Source organism: Crinia signifera, chromosome 7, assembly GCF_055691185.1.
Source record: "Crinia signifera chromosome 7, ASM5569118v1, whole genome shotgun sequence".
Lineage (NCBI taxonomy): Eukaryota > Metazoa > Chordata > Amphibia > Anura > Myobatrachidae > Crinia > Crinia signifera.
In genome coordinates, this window is record NC_139223.1 from 111,848,628 (window position 1) to 111,875,305 (window position 26,678).

The following is a 26,678-nucleotide window of genomic DNA, read 5'->3' on the forward strand; positions in this document are numbered from 1 at the left end:
GATAGATTTGGTGTGGGGGCCAGATAGGAATGTGTAGATAGGCGTCCTTGACGTCTATAGAGGCCAGGAACTCCCCTCTTTCTAGGCTGGCGATCACAGAGCGCAAAGACTCCATCCTGAACTTGAACACGCGCAGGAAGGGGTTCAGTGACTTTAGATTCAGGATGGGTCTTACTGAGCCGTCTGGCTTCGGAACCAGGAATAAGTTTGAATAATATCCCTGGCCCTGCTCCGTGACTGGCACCGGTACAATTACCCGAGACTGAAGCAGCCTGGTAATGGCCCCCTGAAGGAGCACCTGATCTTCCTGGGATGCTGGAAGTGCCGACCTGAAGTATCGTCTGGGAGGGGTTTTGTCGAATTCCAGCTTGTAGCCTAGAGAAATGAGACCTCTGGCCCAGGTATTCAGACCCGAGGCGTCCCACACATGGCTGAAATGCAACAATCGCGCTCCCACCGCGAGAGAGTCTCGTGGCGGGAAAACCCCGTCATGCTGCAGGCTTAGAGGAAGTCGCGGCATTTGGACGGTCCTGGGTGTTGGAGGTGTTAGGCTTCCTAAACTTGCCTCTCGTGCCCCTGCTGGCATTGGAGGCGCCCCTAGCCTTGGGGCGAAACCTGTTCCCACGAAAGGACTGCTGGGAAGCACCTGTGAAGGTACGCTTTGCAACCGTGGGGGCTGATGGAAGGAAGGTAGATTTTCCTGCCGTGGCTTTGGAAATCCAACCGTCTAATTCACTGCCAAACAGCCATTCTCCTGTAAAGGGAATACCCTCCACACTCTTCTTTGAGTCGACATCTGCAGACCACTGCCGCAGCCACAAGGCCCGTCTGGCTGACACCGCCATGGCTGAATTGCGCGCGTTAATTGCGCCCAATTCCTTTTGTGCCTCGCACAGGATTTTTGCGGTATCCTGAATGTGACGCAGGCTGTCCCCTATCTGGGCCACAGTCATGTCACCCAACAAGCCTTCCTGAATCTGGGTTGACCAGGTATGAATAGCCTTGGCCATCCAGCAGCTGGCTAAAACTGGACGCTGGGATGCCCCACTAGCCGTATATATGGACTTGAGGGTAGCTTCCAGCCTTCTGTCCGCCCCGTCCTTAAGGGTGGATACCCCTGGGACTGGTAACAACACCTTCTTAGAAAGGCGGGAAACAGAGGAGTCCACTACCGGTGGCTCCTCCCATTTCTTTCTGCCCAAAGGTTCAAAAGGATATGCATTTGTGAACCTTTTTGAAAGAGTAAACCTCTTATCAGGGTTTTGCCATGCAGCCCTGAAAGCAGTTTCTAACTCTGCCTGCTCAGGGAAGTACACTGGCTGTTTCTTCTGAGTCATGAAGAAAGGATCTCCTTCTGTGGATGCCTCTACAGGGAGATCTAAAACATCCCTAATGGCCCTGATAAGGGGCTCGGGACCATGTACTGCCGTCTCAGGAGCTGGTTCCTGCAGACCCTGCTCCTCACCCTCCTCCAATATGTCCTCATCGTCCTCATCTGAGTCAGGATCCATAGCAGTAGCCTGCCTCTTTTGAGGCTGTGCGGGCGGGGGAGGTACATTTTGGGTATGAAGAATATCCACCCTGGCAGATAACATGGACAATTCCCTCTGAACCCTCTGCGTTTGCTGAGTGTTAGTGGAAAGCTGTGAAGCCACAGAATCCAACAAGGTTTTTATGTTGGAGGCCCACGCAGGCTCCTGCTCGTCTGCCTGCGATTGCCCCGCAAGCTGTGGGGGAACCCCACTGATCTGGGTGTCAGCACTACTGGGCTGTGGTGACATACAAGCCTCACAAGTAACCTGGGACTGTGACTTGGGCACAAACTTGGTGCTACACACCATACAAGTGAACTTTTTCACCATGATGAGATAGTACTACAATGTCTGTAGTAACAAACACAACCCCCACGCAGTCACACACGTGCACACACTGCTGGATGTGTTTCCTCTGAGTGAAAACAGACTATGTGCTTGCTTTATGCTGTGTCTGTAACTAAACAGTGGGGAAAAACAGAGCAATTGGGGAGCCAAGTGCACCCTTAACCTGAACTCACAGATCTGGGTGAGCTGGTAACGCTAAACACAGTGATATAAACAACACAGTGTCTGACTAAGCTAGATAGCGCAGCAGAACTAAATCGCTATAAAAACCTGCTGTCTCTGCCGTGCTGCAAGTACCCGGATCCACCACGCCAGTGAGGAGCCCTGTAATGGAGTCTGGCAGCGTGTGAAGAAGCAGGAAGTGACAGCGCGCGCCCAGCAGAGCTTGGTCCCGCTCTGAGTGAAGCCCCGCCCCCTTACACGGAGCTGGCGCTTACATATAATTATACTGACATTAATAAAGGTGTAAAATATATATATCATACATTATACCCTGAGGGGTGTCCCTGGTGGTCCAGCGGCAGCACCCCTATGCCAGTTATCAGACGCGGTGTTCACGCGGTCCCTGCTGGAGAGCCGCCATTACTAGCCGTCGTCTTGCCGCACCAGAAATGGCTGCGGGGACCCCTTGTGGGACCCCCAGCCTGTACTCACCACCGATGTCTTCAGACCTGTCAGGGGTGTGCGGCGGCTAGGGGACTTGCTCGCTACAGCGCAATGCTGTGCGGTGACAAGTCCCACGCAGGACTGGATTGTCCTGTAGCAGGGTCAGCTCTGCACCTGAAGAGGTCGGGGACTGACCCTTCCCCTGACACCCACGAAGCAGGACAGCTGTGTGGTCACTACAGCGCCCCAAAATAACAAACTTGAAAATAAATGTGGAAAAAACTCTGGAGCATCCAGAAGCACTGCCTCTCCTGAGACACATTTTTCAAAACTGACTAGTGGAGGGAGATTGAGGGGAGGAGCCAGTGCACCCACACTGAAAGTTCTTTTATGTGCCTGTCTCTCCTGCGGAGGTCTCAATCCCCATAGTAGTGAAGCCCAGTATCCCATTGGACGGTAGAGAAATATAACTTCCAGTGATCCTTATGGATGGGACAGAGGAAGTGGAATACCACTAAGATCCCTAGGGTGTGGAGTGAGCAGTGTGAGCTCTGCAATAGTCAGGATCAGTAACTCCAGTGGGTGCACTCACAGGCAAGCATTGGCACTTACACTTACATGCCAGACATGAGCAAAATAATGAAGGAAGATAAGGTAATGGACAGCTACAGATGCATAACCCAGGAGGTTGGGGAGATGCTAAAGGCATAGTTGCAAGGGAAGGGAAGAGCCTAGAAAAACCCAGTACCCCAATATACCTCACCACTACTTCCCTGGAGAAAAGTGGGTAGAAAAGGAGATGTAGCTTCTGGCTACAAATTATATTACCAGGTGGGGTGTGGTATAAACTCAGACAATGATTAGGTCAGCAGCAGAAGATCAACATGTACATGGTTGACATTGACAAAAGGTAGACAGAGGGAAAAGGTAAAAATGGAAAAGGTTATCATGAGCTTTTCACTGTGTTTTTGTAAGTCAATGTCAACACCTGAGCATGTGGACCCTCAATTAGTGTAAAGCTTTAGTCTTTAGAGTTATTGATCGGTGTCCATGTGTAATATAAAGCGTGGAAAAAAAATCTAGTCGACATTGACAAAAAGGTCAACAGCGTAGAGAAAATACATTTTGGGTGATAAAGGGATGATTACATAGGTCTTGTATGATTTCACCGGGATACATACAGATGACCGGTGGATGAGAAGCCGGGGCCAAAATAGAGTTGCTGACATCCCGATGTAGGGAATTACTGACAGGGGACCGGTAAGTATATTTAATTCACTCCTAGCAGCCTTACTTTAATCATCCCTCAAACCTAACACACTTTCTTCTCCCTTTCTAAGGGCATATCTGAAACCCTTCTTCGGCCTAAATCTACAGTACCCACACCCTGCCTAATGCTAACCTGACCCACATAGCTACTACTGAGATGCCGGCAATCAAGATTCCGTAATCTGCATCTTCCTCGATGTCTGCAGATTAGTTGAGATGCTGGGGTCGATATGTTGACTGCTGCCACCCTGTCCGCCAGGTCGCTAACCGCATCTTTATTCCACCAACACATTAACTCCTTGAGTGCGATATGAATTTGTCAAAATAGGTGTGAAAATTGGCAAGTTTTTTTTATAAAACATTTTTTAGTTGAATTTTTATAACAAATGTGATATGCTGGCATTTTTAGCATATATTTTGCACATATCACAGAGATGACACTCAAAGGGTTAAAGAATACGTAAAAATACAGTAACTGACCACAAAACTAATTCCAAGGAAGCATGGCGATATTAACCTAGACCATCTCTTCTAGGTCAAGTAAAAATAAAGTAAAAGATGAAGAAATGAGCAAACTTGCTGGTCCTTTCATATAAGCAGGTCTTTCACGAAAGAGGAAAACAGGAGGATGATTTGGAATATTAAGGCTAAATCTATAGACCAATTTGTACACAGACATAAAAAGCACATAAAGGAAATGCCTCACCTGTAATAAGCCTGGGATAATATCTTGCAGAATTTGATGCAGTGACTCTTTAGAAATCCGCTCAATGACTTTAGTTTGCATTTTGATGGCAGCCAGATTGATAGGGTAGTCCGCTGTCTGGATGATGGGGCAAAGAACTTTGATGCATTGCTCAGGGTGTATTGAGCTGGCGAGGGTAGATGCCGCTTCTTCTGCTGCTCGTACAACCTTTAAACAAAGAAAGAATAAGACCAGATAATATTTTATATAACCTGTACTTGTTTAGGTAAAGGTGGTCTAACTGCGACACGGGAGTCCTAGAGATAAACACTGCACACATCATTATTATTATCAGTTTGTTATATAGCACACACACACATTCCGCAGCACTTTACGGAGAATAATTATGTGCAAAAAAAAATTACGAATTAAAGTACAAGACCATTTAGGACAAGTACATGGTAAATATGGATAGTTGCATCAGGGTGGCAGAGATGTATATATTCTAAGAAAGGCACATGAGGAGAGAGGGCCCTGCTTGTGAGAGCTTACATTCTAAAGGGGAGGGTAGACAGACAGGGGTGACACAGAAGGGGAAAAAGTGAGCATAAACAAAATGTTAGGATGAGAGATGGTTGGGTTTTATGCGGGAGGTTGGGAAGATGATCAGCTTAGTCTTTGATATTTTAATTCTAAAAAAGCGCGGGTTCTTCCAAGAGTAGATAGCAGAGAGACAGTTGGAAATATGAGTGAGGATAGAGGGAGAGAGATCAGGAGAGGAGCGGTATATACCAGTATTATCAGCATAGATGTGATAGTGGAAGTCGAGTGAGCAAATTGGCTCACCCAGAGGGGACATGTAGAGATAGAGAAGAAGAGGACCAAGAATAAATTCTTGGGGGACACCTACTACCAATGGAAGAGCAGGAGAGGTGAAGTCATTAGAGGTACAGCTGTGCATTTTCAAAACTGACAGTGCAAATAAAAGCATTAACAGTGATAGTAAAATTTGTTTGCAGATGTAAAAATGTTGATATTATGGCTGAATAGCCACATTAAGCAGCCAGAAGTAGTATGTTGTTAGTATGAAGTGAACTCACATTATATATATATATATATATATATATATATATATATATATATATATATATATATATATTAGAAATTTATTTTTAATATCACCCAACAGTATAGTGTACCTTCTACAATTTGCAATGGTCCCTGATATCCCGCCACATACATGAATAATGATGCAGACATAATGAGGTCTACATGAGTTTACTATAAGACCTACTGTTCTTGAAATTAAATTAAATGCAAAACCCCTTAAACAAAATGTCCTACAGGGATCAAAAAAACACTGCAAACTGACACTTTAAACGGAGCCGAACTACTACTAATGTGTATAGCAAAACAAACTTTATAGTAAACCAAATTAAGGCATTGAAGAATTTAATCAAGTATTTGGCAAAACTATATATAATAAAACAATTTTTTTTTCAATACGGATGGGTTTGCTGCTGGGAAAACAAATCCAGATTAAGAGGGAATAAATACTACTAACAATATCATGTTAATGGTTAACATACGGGTATCTGAATTATAAGCAACAATGCTGTAGGCACCCGCTTTATAAATATTAAGAAAACCTAGAATGGTGTATAGCAGTGGTTCTCAATCTGTGGGTCCTGACTAGGGTTGCCACCTCACTCTACATCAATTCCTGGAGATTCCCCCCCATCAATCATAATGTGCGCGTCTTCGGCGCACACGCTGCGGAAAAGGGGACACTGTCTATTCAAAAGTGGGTGTGGTCTATTTAAGAGGGTGTGGTCTATTAAAAAAGGTGTGCCGCAGGGTGATAACTCTGGGAATATATATATATATATATATATATATATATATATATATATATATACACACACACACATACTTCTATACACACATATGTATTCATACACATACATACATACATACATACATACACATATACAGGGCTGGGCTGCTGGCAGGGGATGTAAACTGGCAGGTGGGGGCGGGAGGGGTTTGGAAGCTGTCATGCGGGCATGGGGGGGTGAAGCTGGCAGTCCGGTTGTGGACACAGTTCTTGACTGGCCGGGGGTGGACAGCCCATGACTGGCAGGCCGGGGGGAGGGAGTTGGCAGTCAGCGTGGGGGATTCAGTTCTTTGCTGGCCAGGGGTGGGCAGCGCTTGGCTGGCCGGGGGGCAGCCTCAGCTGGCAGGCCGGGGGGGCTGCACGGGCAGGCAGGGGGTGAGCGGAGCAGCGCTGGCAGCCAACTCACCAGTGGTGGCACCACAGCAGGCGGCCAGCAGCAGCGACGCAGAATCCAGTGTCCAGGGCAGGCAGCGCATGCACTAAATGGAAGTCAGGGCGGAGGCAGGGCTGAGGGCATGCTGTGTTAAGTGTACGTGTCCTGCACAGCGAGGCAGGCAGCACATGATGAGACACACGGCAGGCTCATCAGCAGGGTTACTCGCGAGATGATGATATCATCTCGCGAGTGCGTCTGTCAGGCTGCGGAGGCAGGCCTGGCAGGCGCAATGAGCGCCATGATGACGGCTGGCCTCTGGGGATGGGGGAAAGGAGGCGAATTGGGCTGGAGGCTTTTCCAGACCCCCGCCGGTAGAATCCCGGAATCCGGGAAACTGGAATAGTCTCCTTGAGGGTTGCCACCAAAAAGGGGAGCATCCCGGAAATCTGGGAGAGGTGGCAACCCTAGTCCTGACCCCAAAGTGGGTCCCAAACTTCTCAGCTTGGGGTCACGACTCCATGTTCCTGACCATCAGGCTGATGATTTCTAATTTCAGGAAGTGATTTAAAGAGTCTGAAAAATCTGTTGAGTTGTCTGTTATTTTAAACTCCTTTTAAACTTTACAATGCTGCCATGTATGTGCTGTCTGCTGACTACACATGTGATATGATGACCTTTGGCAGTAACTTGCTGGGGTCCTGTCATTATTTTTATTGTTTGATGGCGGTACCAGAGCAAAATAGTTTGAGGACCCCTGGTTGCTTTTATGAAGCAACTGCCCTTTATACAGATGTGAGTACAGAGCAAAGTAAAAGATTCACTAATGAATGATCAAATGCAATAGGTCTGAATGTAGCAATGACTTATAATAACTTCCGAACAGTGACAAGCGATAAAGGGAGTGTGTCATTCCTGGCCCTACAGTGTAAACAGACCATAAACCTTGAAACCAATCTCATTTTAAAAATAGCAGTCCAAGGAATTAGAGACACTTTTACTGCAATTTTCACAGGTTTAACTGCTTTACATATATAAAAGATTGAAAGGCAAAACAATAAAAGTACACAACATTAAAATGCACTTAAGTGAAATCAGTTGAATACTTTTCCTATGTAGATTTATATAGAGCCAGCCACAGCAGAGCAGGTTCTCGGTTTCCTAAAAATTTGAAGGCCCATACACACTGGGTGATTTTGAGCTGAAAGCAGCTCAGTTTTGCCATTTGAGCTGCTTTCAGCTCAAAAACCACCCAGTGTGTATGGCCCGGCAATGAGCGCTGATGCGCACTCCCGCACCATCGCCGGCAGCTACTGCTCGTCTGCTAGTATTTGCAGCAGATGAGCGATTGGGTTGATGTCTTTCCTGCTATACCAAGCCGCCCAACCCGGGGAAAATCGTTTAGACAGGCAAAATATCTCAGTGTGTATGCACTGAACGATTTTCAGGCCTGTGATTTTCTCCAAGATCCCTGTGCGTGGACAAAAACGCCCAGTGTATATGCATCTTAAACGTACAAAAAATGTAATGAATTTATTTATATGTGTAGGAAAATTCTTTGTTTAGTGACTGAATTGACTGGAATAGAACATTGCAACAGAGCGATTTCAATTACGGCATGATTAAGGTTTGTAAAAATGTTTCACTGAAGGTTCTCACAAATATTTACCGATATCATTTCTCTTTTGACTCCTGATAACATACAGTATCAGACTGACATATTTCCTCATCATTTAGCACTTGTACAAAACCTGAATTTTCTGTAGTCTATGCTTGGCATCTGTGATTGAGGAAAGAATGTTTGGTGGATGATCACCAGCTTTGCATGTACTGTACTATTAAGGCAAGTACTACATCACTATGCATGTAACAGGGATGCATAATAAGTTTCCGGATGTGCAGTGCATAGCTAGAGAAGACAATCTGTATGGTTGTGAATTGTAACCTCTGACTAAAGTTCTTGTGAAATGTCAAGGCTCAGAGCCCTATATAAAATAGAAAAGCACTCTGAAGAAGCCCGTACAGATTTGTCCTCTTACATCTACAGTCACAGCGCAGTATTCAAGCCTCACAGCGGTAGTATGTCATGGCGTGGTTTTCCAGTAGCAGCATTTAAGTATGTCAGTGGACAGTGCTTCCCTGACAGGCCGGCCAATCACATTCACATAACTTTGGTAGTTTAAACGTTGTTTGTCATGAATGCAGAGCTGAAATTGAGGATTAAATTATATGGTGTGAGTCCTCTATTTTTTAGAATGTATACTGTAGAGCAGTTTAGTTGTAGTGGGATTATATATATATATCCATCCATCCAACAGGGGTTTGGCACTACCTGTAACAATCCTGCAGAAGCCGGTGCCTTCACTAGAATCAAAATCCAAAACCAACCAAGATGTAGCACTCGTAACTTTTATGCACGAACACGCCAACTTGTAACGTTTCAATTTATAACATTTTCATCAGGTTACGATATATATATATATATATATATAGATAGATATATAGATAGATAGATAGATAGATAGAGAGAGAGAGAGAGAGAGAGAGAGAGAGAGAGAATTCAAGTAATAAGCGTCACTCCAGGGGGAATTTTCATCCGTTGTAATGAAACAAAATGCAGGTGCACATGTACAAATAAGCCAACGTTTCAATACATAAGTATTTTTGTCAAGGCGCCATGTGCCCTGTTAACCGAACAAGAAATATTCAGGTGTATTTCTTGTTCAGTTAACAGGGCACATGGCGCCTTGACAAAAATACTTATGCATTGAAACTAGAGATGAGCGGGCCCGGATCTCCGGGATCCGGCAGATCCGAATATCGCTATCCGAGTCTGGATCTGAGCCGACTCTGGAGTTCCTGCCTAAATTCCGGACCGAAAACGAGGCAAAACGTCATCATCGCGCTGTCGGATTCTCGCGGGATCTGGATTCTATATAAGACGCAAGGGCGCCCCGCCATCTTTACTCCAGCATAGGAGAGGGAAGAGGGTGGTTGTGCTCTGTGCTGTGCTATAATAATAATAGGAATTAGGTACTCACCGTTAATTCCCTTTCTCCGAATCCATAGGGGACACTGAAGTCACTACGCTGGGGATAGAGTGATGCATTGGAGGAGTCGGCACTTTAAGAAATTGAAGTGTGGCATGGCTCCTCCCCCTCTATCCTCCCCTCAGACCTCAGTCTTAGTTAACTGTGCCCGAGAGGAGAAAAAGAGACCAGGGAATCTCCGACAGAGAGAGAGAGTAAAGAACAGCAAAAGTAACATTAGTATAACTGTAAACTGCAGACAATCGCACGCACAACAAACAACACATGCGAGCTGAACACACCCATACCCAGAAAAGCACAGCGCCGGGAGGGTGTTCAGTGTCCCCTATGGATTCGGAGAAAAGGAATTAACGGTGAGTACCAAATTCCTATTTTCTCCTTCATCCAAGGGGACACTGAAGTCACTACGCTGTGGACGTCCCAAAGCCATCCCCACGGGCGGGAAGGCGCTGGGCATCCTGCAGCACAGCACGGCCAAAATTTGAAGAAGCCGCCGCAAAAGTATCAAACTTATAAAATTTGATAAATGTATTAGGACCAGACCACGTCGCTGCTCTACACAACTGAGACAGAGACACACCTCTAGCTGCTGCCCAAGATGGTCCCACTGAACGTGTGGAGTGGGCCGAAAATTTTGAGGGCGGAACCTGAGCCGCCTGCACATATGCCTGCTTTATGGTAAGGCAAATCCATCTTTCCAGATTTTGTTTAGAGGCTGACCAGCCCCTTTTTGCAGTAGCATACAGAACAAACAGTGAATCAGACTTCCGGATCTCTTTGGTTCTGTTCACATAAACCTGTAGTGTGAACAACATCCAGTGATTTTGAATCACCCGTCAGTACCGGAACAACAATAGGTTGGTTAAGATGATACGCTGACACAACCTTTGGAAGATAATCCATTCTGGTCCGAAGTTCAGCCCTATCCTGGTGAAACACCAGATAAGGGGACCTGCATGACAAGGCACTAAGATCAGACACCCTTCGTGCCGAGGCCAGAGCCAGCAGCATAATCGTCTTCCACGTGAGAAGACGGAGATCAATGGAGTCCAATGGTTCAAAAACACTGGACTTGAGATAATCCAACACCAGAGGTAAATTCCAAGGCTCCTCTGGGACCCGAACCGGTGGCTGGAGCCTGAGGACTCCATTAAAGAATGTCTGGACCTCCGGAATGACTGCCAAGCGACGGTGAAAAAATATTGACAAGGCTGACACTTGTACTTTAAGCGAGCCCAGCCGGAGGCCCGCCTTAAACCCCACCTGTAGGAACCGGAGCAACCGTGAAAGACAGAACACAGATGTGGGTAATTTATGGCGTTCACACCACGCCACATAAGCCTTCCAAATCCGGTAATAATGTTGTGAAGTGACCTCCTTCCGGGATCTGAGCATAGTTGGAATTACCGATTTTGGGATACCACGTCTGCTTAACAGCGCGGCTTCAATAGCCACGCCGTCAAACACAGCCGCGGTAAGCCTTGGTAGACGAATGGCCCCTGCAGTAGAAGGTCGTCCCTTGGAGGAAGCTGCCCAGGTCGGTCTATCAGGAGCCCCTGTAGATCGGTGTACCACGGACGACGAGGCCAATTCGGGACCACATTTATCTTCTTCGTGTGTAGCAACGAAATCATCACTGCCATGATTTTTGTGAAGAGGCGTGGGGCGGACGCCAGGCCAAATGGCATTGCCCGGAATTGGAAGTGATCTTCCTTTATAGCAAAGCGAAGGAACTGTTGGTGATTTTCGTGTATTGGGACATGAAAATAGGCATCTTTTATGTCTAAAGAGGCCAAAAATTCCATTGGTTCCAGACCGGCCACTACTGATCTTAGCGATTCCATCTTGAACTTGTGGTAGGTTATGTACCTGTTCAATGTCTTTAAATTTAAAATTGGGCGCACAGTCCCGTCCGGCTTTGGCACCAGAAAAAGAGGTGAATAAAAGCCTTCTGTGCGGTTGGCTGCTGGGACCGGTATTATGACCCGAGCTGCCAAAAGTTTTTAAATGGCCTGTATCAGTAGTAATCGGTCCTTTTCGACATGGGGGAGACCTGTAGTGAAAAACTGACGAGGAGGTCTGCAAGCAAACTCCAGCTTGTAACCCTCTGTCACAATTGACAGAACCCATTGGTCTGTACATGCCATAATCCAGTGGTGATGAAAATCCCGCAACCTTCCCCCCACTCTGGGGTCCCCCAGATAAGATGGGAGACAGTCATGCTGCAGGCTTTTCTGGTTGCTTGGGGTCAGTGCGGCGGCCTCCTGCTGTTGAGGTAGTGGCCGCACCTCCGAACCCTCTACCTCTGCCTCGGGAAGAGGCAAAGGCCCCTCTAGGCTTACCCCTAAACTTTGGTGCTCCACGAAAGGAACGGAAGGAGGGGCCTTGATAAGGCTTTTTAGGAGGTGGAGCTGAAGTGGGCAAGAAAGTGGACTTGCCCCCCGTGGCCTGAGCAATCAGCTTGTCCAGCTCTGGGCCAAACAGTACATCACCTGTAAAAGGCAGACCTTCAACAGCCTTTTTTATGTCTGCCTCTGCCTGACACGATTTGAGCCACAAGGAACGTCTAGCTGTGACGGACAAGGCGGAGACTAGCCACCAAGGCTGCTGAATCTCTGGCGGCTTCTCCAATGTACGCGGCTGATTCGCGCATATTGGCCGCCAGCAAAGCCAAGTCTTCTAAGGGCCTTTGTTCCTCTATGCCTGTTGCTAATTCCTCAGCCCAAGTTTCCATGGCTCTGCTCACCCAAGAAATGGCTAAAACAGGGCGTAGGGTGACCCCAGCGGTGGTAAAGATATGTTTTAACCCCGCTTCTAAACGTCTATCAGGAGCATCTTTAAGTGCAACAGCCCCTGGAATAGGAAGTGCTGCTTTTTTTGAAAGCTTAGACACTGACGCGTCAGCCAAGGGCGGATTTTCCCACTTAGCCCTTGCCTCGGGAGCAAAGGGATAAGTAGATTTAAAACGTTTTGATAACAAACTTTTTCTCTGGAGCTTTCCAAACATCCAATAAGGGTTTGTCCAACTCCACAGATTCTGGGAAACACACCACCGCCTTAGGAGGGCGGCCAAAAATGGGGACAAAGGCCGGCGTTTCTGGTTCAGTTACATTCAAAGTGACCTTAACAGCCTGAATAAGGGCCTCTAGGCCCCGAGATCCTTCTATAATGTCATCATCCCCCCCATCAGCCAGAGGGAGGGGATCATCCTGTACATCCACATCTCCTACAGGATCGTCCTGTTCATCCCCAGAAGAATCCCCCCTCATAAGCAAGGGAATACTCCTTTTTTTAGGTGAGGGAGGAATGCTAACAGGTTGAGAGGTAGTAGCTCTTACCAAAGAATCCACTGAGCTGATAAGGTCCCTGGCCCAGGAAGGCTCAGCTGAACCCATAGAAGCTAGATGGGAGTGTAACACCTCCCTGTCCCTGCGGGATGCAGCCAGTTCTGCTGCCAAAGTGGATAAAACACTAGTGACCCCTTCCACATTAAGAAGGGGAGAAGGGGCCTTGTCTGCTTCTTCTCTCTCATAACACTCCTTGCACAGGGTTACACCCTTAATGTGCTGAGTAAACTGCTGAGTGCACTGGGTGCAGACAGCCAGTTTCTGAGACGCCTTAGAAGTGCCTTTAGCAGCCATTGCAAGCACTGCCCAGCTCACAGTCACACACACACACAAGAAAATGGTAGCAGTGAAGGAGATAAAGAAAGTAATAGGGGGAGAGGAGCCTGTCTTCCCCGAATTAAGCCCACAGTACAGGATATCACTCCAAAGGGAATCCCAGCAGGAATCCCTGTCACTCACCCAGCGCAGTGAACCGGCTGATGAGCAATCGGAGCAGCGTTCTGATGCCCTGTTCAGGAGATCCTTAGAGGCGCACCAGCAGGAGAGGCAGCGTGGGCTGTAAGATGGCGCCTCCGTGCAGCAGAGAGGGTAAGCTCCGCCCCCTCTGACGCGACGCTCAGCGCGCTGAGTGATGTCTGCTCTCCATGCTGGACCAGCGCGTACTCTGGTCCAGTCGTCACCCCTAAGTTAGCCCCTGTACCTCCGGCGGGTGACGCGGTCCTGGACCCGTAACGCTAGCCGCGGGCGGCTGCGGCGGGTCCCCAGCGCCGATGCACTGGTGACCAGGGTCAGACACGTGCGCCGCAAGCGGTGCCGCTCTGACCCCACCAGAGGGCATGCCACGTAGCAGGCAGCCAGCAGGGTTTTCTGGCTGCCTGAGGCACTTCATTAAATAATGATAAGAGGAGCCCTAGCCCAGGGATCCGACTCCTCCGGGCACTTAACTAAGACTGAGGTCTGAGGGGAGGATAGAGGGGGAGGAGCCATGCCACACTTAAATTTCTTAAAGTGCCGACTCCTCCAATGCATCACTCTATCCCCAGCGTAGTGACTTCAGTGTCCCCTTGGATGAAGGAGAAAATATATTATTTTGCTGCTGCTCACTCGATTAGGGTCTGCAGGGGCTGCTGTACACAAGTCCAGTGTACAAGGGGCTGTACAGGGCCTGTGTCCAGTGTACAAGGGGCTGTACAGGGCCTGTGTCCAGTGTGACAGGGCCTGCGTCCAGTGTGACAGGGCCTGCGTCCAGGGGCCGTGTCCAGGGGCCGTGTCCAGGGGCCGTGTCCAGGGGCCGTGTCCAGGGGCCGTGTCCAGGGTGACAGGGCCGGTGTCCAGTGTGACAGGGCCGGTGTCCAGTGTGACAGGGCCGGTGTCCAGTGTGACAGGGCCGGTGTCCAGTGTGACAGGGCCGGTGTCCAGTGTGACAGGGCCTGTGTCCAGTGTGACAGGGCCTGTGTCCAGTGTGACAGGGCCTGTGTCCAGTGTGACAGGGCCTGTGTCCAGTGTGACAGGGCCTGTGTCCAGTGTGACAGGGCCTGTGTCCAGTGTGACAGGGCCTGTGTCCAGTGTGACAGGGCCTGTGTCCAGTGTGACAGGGCCTGTGTCCAGTGTGACAGGGCCTGTGTCCAGTGTGACAGGGCCTGTGTCCAGTGTGACAGGGCCTGTGTCCAGTGTGACAGGGCCTGTGTCCAGTGTGACAGGGCCTGTGTTCAGTGTGACAGGGACTGTGTACAGGGGTTGTGTCCAGTGTGACAGGGGCTGTGTACAGGGGTTGTGTCCAGTGTGACAGGGGCTGTGTACAGGGGCAGTGTCCAGTGTACAGGGGCAGTGTCCAGTGTACAGGGGCAGTGTCCAGTGTACAGGGGCAGTGTCCAGTGTACAGGGGCAGTGTCCAGTGTACAGGGGCAGTGTCCAGTGTACAGGGGCAGTGTCCAGTGTACAGGGGCAGTGTCCAGTGTACAGGGGCAGTGTCCAGTGTACAGGGGCAGTGTCCAGTGTACAGGGGCAGTGTCCAGTGTACAGGGGCAGTGTCCAGTGTACAGGGGCAGTGTCCAGTGTACAGGGGCAGTGTCCAGTGTACAGGGGCAGTGTCCAGTGTACAGGGGCAGTGTCCAGTGTACAGGGGCAGTGTCCAGTGTACAGGGGCAGTGTCCAGTGTACAGGGGCAGTGTCCAGTGTACAGGGGCTGTGTCCAGTGTCCAGGGGGCTGTGTCCAGTGTCCAGGGGGCTGTGTCCAGTGTCCAGCGGGCAGTGTCCAGTGTCCAGCGGGCAGTGTCCAGTGTCCAGTTTTCAGGGGCAGTGTCCAGTGGCAGTGTCCAGGGGCAGTGTCCAGGGGCAGTGTCCAGGGGCAATGTCCAGGGGCAGTGTCCAGGGGCAATGTCCAGTGTCCAGGGGCAGTGTCGGGGGCTGTGTCCAGTGGCAATGTCCAGTGTCCAAGGGCAGTGTCCAGTGTCCAGTGGGCAGTGTCCGGGGGCAGTGTCCAGGGGCAGTGTCCAGGGGCAGTGTCCAGGGGCAGTGTCCAGTGTCCAGTGGCAGTGTGCTGTGTCCAGGGGGCTGTGTCCAGGGGGCTGTGTCCAGTGTAAAGTAAGAAAAATAAATAAAAGTAATAAATAAAATAAAAACACATTTTTGGAGGATGATGGAGGAGGAAATAGTGGGAGATCAGCAACCTGATGGAAGGGCTGAAGCTGCTACCACCAGTCATAACAAGGCCGATACCTCTTTGTATTTTTTGCTCTTTGGAGCATTTCTCTTTTTTTTGGGATAGTTTATTAAACTGCCACCCTGTCTGCCCCTGCTGTGCCGTTCTGCTTCCAAGATGTGCCAGGTTGGAAGTGTAAGGTCCACATGTATGTACTACAGTAAATTAAAACAATTTTGTAAGCTGTGAAGTGATCAAAATTGACTAGAAATGAGTGGAAACTAATGTTATTGAGGTTAATAATACTTTAGGGGCAAAAACAGGCCTAAATTCTGTTATTTTAGCCATTTTTAGCATTTTTTCATAAAAATCCAGATCCAAAACCAAAACCCACAAGGGTGGTTTTGCCAAAACCAATCCAGATCCAAAACACGAAGGGAGATCCAGATCCAAAACCCGAAAAAGTGGCCGCCGCACATCTCTAATTGAAACGTTGGCTTATTTGTACCTGTGCACCTGCATTTTGTTTCATTACAACGGATGAAAATTCCCCTTGGAGTGACGCGTCTTACTTGAATTCTCTACTTATATTGTTGTCGGCACCCGGGGGTAGTTGCTATTGGAGGATAGAGTGCCGAATCGCTCCCTCTTTGTCTATATATATATATATATATATATATATATATATATATATATATATATATATATATACACATAATGGATCCTGAGACCAGCACGCACACCCAAATGGTGCAATTTTCGGAGTGCCAGGCTCATAAATGTGATAATACATGTAGTATTAAGAAGCCAGCAACATCCAGTAGTTTTTTGAAAAAGTATCAAAAAAGGTTTTTTAATGGCATATAAAGTGCAAATGTGACAGACATGACAAAAAAAGTCAAAACATCAATGCAGGGATGAGATGGTATACTTAGCAAAAAATTAAGTCAGAATAAGAAGCCATCGCAGCATCCCTGAATGCGGTCATACCTATTCATGACCGCATTCAGGGATGCTGCGATGGCTTCTTTTTCTGATTGAATTTTTTGCTAAGTATACCATCTCATCCCTGCATTGATGTTTTGACTTTTTTTGTCATGTCTGTCACATTTGCACTTTATATGCCATTAAAAAACCTTTTTTGATACTTTTTCAAAAAACTACTGGATGTTACTGGCTTCTTAATACTACATATATATATATATACATATATATATATATATATATATATATATATATATATATATATACACATATATATATACACATACATACACACACACACACACACACACATATATATATATAGTAAGTTGGGCAGCGTGCCGCCAAATACACAAATACAGACAATATAGAGTATTGCAAGCGGCATTTAGAGACTTGTAATCCACAATTAAATAAGTGAAGCAAAAAAGCTTTATTCACATCAACGTTTCGGGGTCTCCAAGCAAGTGATATGTAAGTGATATATATATATAGAGCAGGCATTCCCAACCACGATCCTCAAGGCACACCAACAGTGCAGGTTTTAGTGATATCCAGGCTTGAGCACAGGTTACTTAATTAGTACCTGAGTGATTCTGATTAAACCAACTGTGCTGAAGCCTGGATATCACTAAAACCTGCACTGTTGGTCTGCCTAACAAATCATTAAACCTGCTGATCCCCTTAGCAGTATCCTGCATGACCTGTAAGAAGCCAGGATCTGCCTGGGTCAGAGGCAAGGAGCCATAGGACTGCTGAGATGATGACATAGGTCTCGGGGAAGCTACCAACACATCACTCTGTCTGTCCAGCAATTGCACTATGGCATTAACAGACCTGCCCAGGGCACTGGCCCACGCAGGTTCCGATTGCTCTACCCTCTGGGGTTCACTCCCCATGGGTTTCACAGCAGCGCAAGTAATACACAAGCCCCCCTTGGCCATCTGCTCAGGGACAAAATTCAGTGTACAAACACTGCAAGCGCTCAATGCATTAAGGGCTCCCTCCCCCAAAGCCACAGACTGTAGCTCAGACATGATGTTCTACAATTAACACAGTCACAGCGCACACTGTACAGGCGTTTTATACAGACCCAATGTACTCAGTCACTTACTGTATCTGTCTGAGGCCTTCAGAAGTGGGGAAACGATGCCCAGGAAATCCAATCACTCTGCCAGGATCTGTCAGCCAGCTCAGCTCCGCTGCAAGCGTTCCGAATGGCGCCAAAACAGAGTGAGGGAAGAGACCAAGTCCCTGCTGCTGCGGGGTCCGTGGCTTTTGGCGCCAACCACCCCCAGACAGCCGCTCCCATTGCAGGATCTCCAAGTTCCAGTGTCTCCCCCTCTGCTGGGGACAACTTGGAACATGCCTGTAACACACTGCTGTCCTCTCATATAGGAGCTCAGTGTGTAAGCTCCGCAGAAAATGGCCGCCGCCATCACGGAGCGCCTGTCCCCCATGATCTCCACCTAGCGTGAAGCCGGTTTCAGAGCGCTCTGGAGCCCAGGCAGCTTCTTAATAGAAGCTGTAAGCACTGCACAGGGAGACCAGACAGCATCTCCCCTGTGCACAGTGAGCTGACAGGACGCGCTTCTGTCAGCTCCTGTTGCGCTGTCAGTGTGAGGATTCAGTGAGAAACCTCACACTGTGCCTACCTAGCTAGTGTAAAAGTTAATAAAAAACTCCTAACTAACTCTAATCCTTCGGCTGCTCCGGCAGCCCTTTAGAATAGCACCCACTCCAGTGGGCACCTAACACGAACTGAGGAGTCTGGGATGCAGAAGGGAGGAGCCTACCCTCCAAAAGCTTTAGGATAGGTGCCTGGCTCCTACGGACCCTCCTACATCCCAATGTTGAGCTGTGTCACCAGGACCATTGAAAGAAAAAGCACAGTCGGCACTTTGTCGTCTTAATATATCCACAGTTCTTTAGACCTGTGGTCTTATTGAAAGTGATCACGTTATGATTGTACAGATTTTATTAGCACTGTAATTTTTTATTGAATGTTTTTAATTGTCACATGTTTTTAGTAATTGTATTTATTTTCTACGTAGTGTACACTGGTCTGTTGCCTAGGGAACCAGCCGGCAGAGCGGGACGTGCTTCCGATGGAAACAGACGTCACTGGACGGGGAGGCAGTGCCTGGCGTCCCGGGCAGACGGACGGATGGGGACCTGGGTGGTAAGTTTTATTTCTCTCTCTATCTATCTATATATATACTTTGGAAGATAGTGGCACTCGGAGTCTTGAAATAAACAGTCAGACGCAGGTATGGCTGTGATCAAACGTTTTCGATGTATTTCAGAACATCGTCATCAGCTCTCCCTAATGCTGCAATACAGTATGCTTCCCTGGTGCATTCCTGAGAGCAGGAATTTTCCTGCACAAGTATAAAGTAACAAAACGGGCGGCACTCAGATGTGGTGTATCCAAACCAAAACAGAGGTTTAATAGTGCATGTGGCAACGTTTCGGGGCAGAGCCCCTTTATCAAGCCAATTATCCTACCAACAGAAGTCTTTTTTGGACTTTGAAAGTACTTTGCTGCACAAGGCAATGGCTGGCATCTCCACTGATACTCCTGTAGGTTTGCCCAGGTGCCTTCCAAAGTGTAAGACTCTATAGATCACATGCATGCGGCGGCACTCACAGGACTTATTAATAATGACACATGGAGGCTCCGTTACTTTACAATAATGTTTCGGTCAAGGTTGTAAAGCAAACTGATCTGTTCAGAGTTTGGCTGATTAGCAGCATCTGTGCTCTCCTAATATAAAGGTTTCCAGGGAAGAGGGTCATTGCTCTTGATGGTGGAATAGCTGCCCAAGTGATAGGCCGGGGTGTGGTACAGTAGGGACCACTGGAACTTTCTACAGAGTTTGCATTATGCTGCGACACCTGTATGCTGCAATGCTGAAACATTCCGGGCTTATGCTGATTACCTGGTAAGCGGTGTACCTACTACAAAAATAAAATCAAAGACTTCATCTTATCCAGTGCATGACGTGTATGGGCACCTTTAGATGTGTACCTAGGGGTTCTGTTCAGTTCTACTGTGTATCGAATGGCAGTACAGGTTCCATCAGGCAATTAGAAGGAGCTGTGACAAATTTCAACTTGAGGCATGCGCAGAACAGTTTAAGAGAAAGCAACATTAGAATGAAATTAGAGTTATTGCTGTGATAGTCAAGCTGTAGCAAGAGTGAGCAGAATATCACCTGAAGCATCAGACTCAACTACTGGCAGGTGATCAGAAATTCCTCCTCCCTACTATTGAGAAGCTGTGCCAAGGCCGCTTAAGGATCTCCAGGCTTGAAGAGTTAATAAAGCTAAATACATTTAAATAAGGAAGGTAAACTATAAGTTTAACATGCTAGGGTAATACAGATGCCACAAAGGAGTGCTGTATCCTGACAGCATTTGGACGGATCTATAAATCAGACTCAAACACTATATTGGGCTTTCTATACTAATTCAGTTTGTTAAACTTGCCCAAAAACTATATATTTTTTTAATAAAAAAAGTCCCCAATGTTTAAACACTACTGTATCTCTATCCCCACAGCTAGCATAGGGCGCCCCCAATGCTCACTGATAACACAATGCTCCAATATGTCTTTCACATTGCACAAGTAAACAGATATTGCCGTGTCATCCAGAGTGGAGGTACAGTGTGAAAGTCAATAACCTGGGTCAAGCAACCCAGCAATTCCACCCTGGTTAAAGAAGGAAAAGGCCTGACCCAGATTCAATATCACGGGTCCGACCAGATTTGCAACGTGATAGTAGTATAAAAAGCATGTGGACTGGAAAAGTATAGAATAGTTTATAAAGTTGTGAACCTAGAACTCAAAAATCCTTGACTTTGGGGCACAGCTGTTGGTGTTTAAACGATCACAGGATTGCTGAATACTTAAGGCAGCTCATTAAGGTGATTATTTAGTGTGGTTTCTTAACAGCAAACTAATGAATGCAATATGTTTAAACTCGTATTATAATTTGTGGACGATACAGTCATTCATTTTTACAGGCCAACATTGGAAAAAAACAACTGTGGCCAGGCCCTGTCCTAGGAGAGTCTGCCAACTACACTAGTCCTTGGTAATGAGGAAATTCAGACGAGAGAACAGCATGTGCACAACCAGTATAATTAGTAAGCTCAGGACAATACTATATGCAGCATACAAACAAATAAAATCAGTACTATGTACAATTGTGAAACCAAAATATCGTAAGAATAAACAGCACAAAATAAAACAAAAAAAAAACCCCTCCAAAAATATTAACAAGATTAACAAAAAAAAAAGGCATACGGTAATAAATGCTATTCAAATTGCAAATCAGAATAAGCTGTCAAATTCTGACTAGTATTTACCATGTCTTTTGTGTTACCCTTTACAATCTGGGAGTTTTTTTGCCTCACCATGTATAACCACTGCACTTGGCGAAAATATGGGATCTACAACTTGCTGAGAATTAACATATTCCCAAAGACAGCAATATTAAACATGACAGACAGAGTTTGGTAATTTGATACATTTAACAGTTCCCAAATGACTGGTTATATATTTTTCCACAAGCACATTAGGTATAATAGGGTAATACATTCTGGGTTTTTTCCATTAGTTCCCAGTGACTGCCTGACAGGAATGTATCAGTAAATATTAACCCACACTATATACAATACAAATGTCCCCCACCCCTTGAAAGATGAAGACTCCAGAGAGCGGAGATTTATTGTGCTGTTGCATAAACAATCAAAGAAATATGCTATTTCACAACCTTTGAAAGTTCACATCGAAAAAACGAAATGTTTTAGCTGTCCCTAAACACACAGAATTGGTTCCACACACCGCAGGAAGGTGCTTATATAGTGTATGTATTAGGGATACCACTCCAAAATATATCTGAAGTAGTTCATGGTAGTGAGGCCAATCCTGGGATTTAGGACTTAAAAAAGGTTAATCTGGGATTCGCCTCCTGATGCCGCACTGGGAATTGCTATGAAGCTGTCCTTTAGCAGGCGGACAGAACTCTAACACCACGCTGTGCAGCTGCACAACCCTTTATGCCCCTTTATGCCTGACATAAAGGGATCAAATGCACATTTCAATCCCAAATCCTGGCCATAAATTCCCTAAATCTAGAGATTGGAGACTCTAATCCCGGGATTCACATCCCGGCCAAAAATTCCCTAAATAGAATGATCCCACAGATCCCGGGATAGGCATCCTTAGTTGATGGTGAGTAAAAACCAAGAATTGGCTGGTTCTTGTAGCAGGGTGCATATTTACTCATTGGTGTGTCTGTTGGGAGCTCATCTTTTATCAGTGCAGCAGTGGCTTGTTTAAAAGGGTATGGGTCATGGCAGACAGGACCAGAAGTTTGACATGCACTAAGTCGACAATAGAATTATGACATAAGTCGACATGGACACCGTATCAGTGTACTGCTGTGCTCACCATATATTATATTCTCCCTCCACGCCCTAGTGGATGGTAGGGTATGAGATCCTGCTGATTTGGTAAAAAAAAAAGCACCATTATTTGGTCATGTGCTCTGGATTACTTTGATTACGTACAGGTGAGTTAATCTGTATGCTGGGTCAATTTGTGTATTGGCCATTCAAGCAAATAGACAATATATTGTGAAATAATGTGCACATGTGGACAACAGACATGTCTGAATGGGATACATATGATATCCTGGCGTTGGGGATGGTGGTGGTCAAAAGACTATGTCGAAGACATAGATTTTTAGAAATGTAATGGCTGAGGACCATGGGGCAGCCTTACAAAGCTGCTCTGCAGAGGCACAATGACGAACTGCCCAAGAAGTTCCCTCCGACCTCATGGAATGAGCCATCATCATGGCCAGGTTAGGGAGGACCGTCACGGCATATGCATGGTGGGTGGTCAAAAGAAGCCAACTGTACACAAAAGGAACTCCAACTTCCATAAATGTAGGGGGCCCCACCCTCGACATCCAAGGAGACTTATTACGACTTGAAAGGCAGGCAAAACCAGAACCTGTGGAATTATCGAGGGGCTGATGTACATGAGAGATTCTGCCCACAGAACAACCAAGGCATCCACCAGAAGAGCTGTCAGATTCCTGATGTGTGAGCAGTACCATGGCAGCTTGTGGTTGTGGAGACATCAAGTGAATGCTCAGCAAGTCCAAGCAACAAACAAGAAGCTGAAAGTCTTTTGGGGGACGGAGAATGAAGACTGAATATGATGCTCAGCCCAGCGACTAGGGTGCCCAGACTGCAAGTGACCCCATGATGATTTAAGTAGGTGACCATCTCCATGCTGTTGGACTGTACCTTGACTGGATAATACTGGAGGAACATAAAAGCAAGACAGAGCTCCAAAGACCACTCTGTGTTCCAGAACTGGGATTGGAAGTTGGCTCTCTCGAGCCGTCCACCACCTGTGAAAGGTTTAATGGCAGGTAATTGCCCCTTATCAATAAAGATTGAATCATGTCATACAGCAGGCTTGTCCATTGGCTTGGTGGATGAATGTCTGGTTCACCCCAAGGCTTGCAGCTCTTGGATCAAGTATTTTGAAAGCTAGAAAATATCTGGTCCTTGCAGAATATCTCCACCTGCAGGGTCTATACTCACTATTGTCCTCTATGGTATGAGGAATAATCAACAAAAAAAAGAAAAGTGAATATTAGTGAGTATAAACAAATATTAAAATTAATGGTTAAACATACTAACAAATACAAAGGGTTAATTTCCTGTAAAGTACAATGCGGCCATTAATTCAGGCTTCAGCAGTTTTCTTGAGCAGACTGTTAATAAGTAAGCTGACATCGGGGCGTGGCTTGGCAACTCAAGTAGGAGGACGTGTGCCCAGGGAGCTCCGCTGATATCCTGCCTGAATCTCCTGTCCCTGGGTCCGGTGATCCTCCACCCCTCTCCACTCAACCTTCGGAGCATCTCCTGCACGCCCTGCACCGCCGACTGCTTCTTTGTGCGGCTTCTGTGGGCTGATTTGGCTGGTCGGGCCCTCCGTGCGCTGAACTCCCGGGCGCCATCTTGAAATCCTCCCGTCGGCGGCTGCGGCTCTGTCTGGCGACTGCTGCGGAGGTAGCTGATGTTCAATCTGCGGGGCCGGACCTCCTGGGATCTCTACAGCGGCATATGCTTAACTCCAGAGGGCAATAGCACCGGTGCCCTGTCCTGTCAGTGTGGCCGCCCCTGAGCACCGGGCGCCATCTTGGATCCTTCCTTCCTCCATCTGCTTGGGGCCTGGAGGCTGCAACAGCGGGGGCAATTACTGGAATCCATCTTGAGTGGGAGTTGGCAACACTGTCTGTATCCCCTATCTCCTGCAACTGTATAGCTGCACTTATCAAGCAGCTGGGCCGAGGTCAATTTGTACATGAAGAGTGCACCATACCCTCGAATTCAGGTACTACACTCCTGCTCTAGACTACACTAGACCAGACTGCTCCAGACTACATATTGGACGGCCATGATTATTGTGCCTCCCTGCAGATCATTGCAGCATTGAACACTCCTGCCAATAGTTTTGTGTACATTGGGCTGCTTCAGACAGCCATTTATCCGTATACTCCATGGTTGTGGTGTGCTAGCCACCGCAATCTAGCCTTTACTATCTGTCTGAACTGTATCTTGGTTAAAATACATCAGGGATGTCTGGACCTTTGTACCTAATCCTTGAGGCCATTAGTGCCTCTACACAGAGGATTCTTGCTAAACTTGGAGATGTACACATTACTTCTACAAACCCTGCAGCTGTGACTGATGTGTCACCTGCATCTGTGCCCTCTCTGGTTCTATCCTGCCAGAAAGAGCCGCCCCTGGCTGTCTCTACTATGGTATCAACTCCTAATATTGGGGACTTTACAAAGATCCGTCCTATGGCTCCAGTGGCTGTGCTGCTGATAAATAACTCCCTCGCTGCCTGCTTCCTCTATGTGTTTCAATATCCCTGGCTGGATGGGATGGCCTTGGAACGTTTATCCCAGTACTGCAGGCTGCTGTATGTGAGATCTACATTGAATGATGGACAAATTGCTACTTATATGGCGCTGCATGAGAAGAGGGCCTGGCCAGACTAAATATTTACAGCTCCTGTGCTTGTTGCTCTGATTTTATATTTGTCTCTTAACTTTCAGTCCATCCGCTGCTAAATGTCTGCTGGTATAATGACATCCCTTTTTACCTGTTTCCTATTTTTTTTTTTTTTGACGGGAAGAAAAGGTTGTTTTTGAGATATTACGTTACCACAAGTTCACTGCCCCATTAGGTCCATACAGCAGTCATCCTTCAGTTGGGGGGGGGGGGGGGGGGGGGGGGGGGGGGGGGTATAGTTAAGATAGAATTAGTGGGTGGATGGGTAGGGTGAGAGGGGTAGGTTAGATTATTTTTGGCATAGTTTAGCTAACATAATAATGTCCACATCCTATTAATGTAACTTTCACTTTATTTTAGCTAAGGGCCACTAATCTACTTCCTTTCTATAGTCCGCAATAGATAATTAGTGGGGAAGGGGTAGGTTTAGGTTATGGGATCCAAGTACGCCTAAGTTGGGGGTGGGTTGTACAGGGTGGGGGGTTATGTGGTAGGTTTGTTTTGGGGTTTTTTTTTTTTTTTTTTTCATATTATTTATATTTTTATTGCTTGTTTGACACTTCAATGTCAATATATCTTTTTTGCCATTTTCCTCCGAGTTGGTATGCAGATATTTTCTCTACAACTTGCAATGGGAGACTTGGTGCATTATACTTAGATACATCTCTACCATATACTCCTGTTTCACTATACTAGATATTTACCCGAATGGCACCTTTGGGTATTCCTGATATAGTATCGTACGCAGAAAGTGCTTTATATATCCTGTAACCAATGTATGATGCTTATCATTCTTTGTGATGTACTATGCCACTCACTTGCTGTATACTACATGCATACATGCATATTGATTTGTCTATCTGTTTGGGTATCGGGTTCTGTTGAAAAATCAATAAAAACTACTGAATAAAAAAAAAAAAGTAAGCTGACATCAATGGCTATACAGCCCTTGGGACACAGCAGTTCAGACAAAGGGGAATAGTGTACAGCATGTGCAGAGAGAGTCTACTGAGGCAGCAATATGACTAACAATAACCAGACCAAAGAAATTACCACAGCCAGGCCAAGTGATCATGTACCACATATACATATAGAGTGATGCCTTAACTGCTATTTACACTTACCCCTCCCTACCCGCAGGTACTGCCTGTCAGTAATCCCCACCTTGCCCCCCAGTAATACCCAAGCTGCAATCTACACTTACCCCCACCCCTGGTATTGCCAGCCCATAACTCCCTCATGGCACCCTAGTGCTACCTGAACTTACCCTCTCCCTATCCCCCCCCCCCAGTACTACCTACCCTTAGTCCCCATCAGCTCTACCCCAACTGTTAGCTGCCCAAGCTACTACCTTACTTCACCCCCATATGTGATGGGAACCAGAAATGGTATAGTAGGACCACAATTTGGGATCCACAATTTTTTTTTATCTAGCATAACAACTGTATTTATGTCAAGTTAACCAAGGTAAAAGCTGAGAAACATTTTGTGTAGTGAACCCATAAATAAGATCAAAATGAGGTACATATTTCCTGCATACCACACGTGTCTTACGCAAAATGGCTTGATTTCTTGTGTGGCATGACAGGATCCTTTTTACGTCACACAAGAATTTCCCTCAATAGGAACTCATATGTGAAATTGTCAAAGGTTAAAAAGACGACTAACAGACTTGTAATAACTTTTCTAAAATGTAAGATGGCGACTCTGTATCATTTTGTTCCATTTAATAGCTAGATGGGGAGTGCACTCATGTTTGTGCACGCAAAAAATTACAGCCTAGGATGGCACAGAATCACTAGAATCTGGTCCTGGCAAGAAGTCAAATGACAGA

The 26,678-nt window shown here is 46.7% G+C and overlaps 1 protein-coding gene across 1 annotated transcript in view; it reads right to left on the reverse strand.

Moving 5' to 3' along the window:
* The window catches only part of CLASP1 (cytoplasmic linker associated protein 1), a 321,194-nt gene that overhangs the window by 12,032 nt on the left and 282,484 nt on the right, over positions 1-26,678 (reverse strand). Inside the window, exon 39 of the mRNA XM_083153636.1 lies at positions 4,462-4,668. Within this exon, the coding sequence (XP_083009762.1) occupies positions 4,462-4,668 (207 nt within the window). The remainder of the gene's footprint in view (positions 1-4,461; positions 4,669-26,678) is intronic.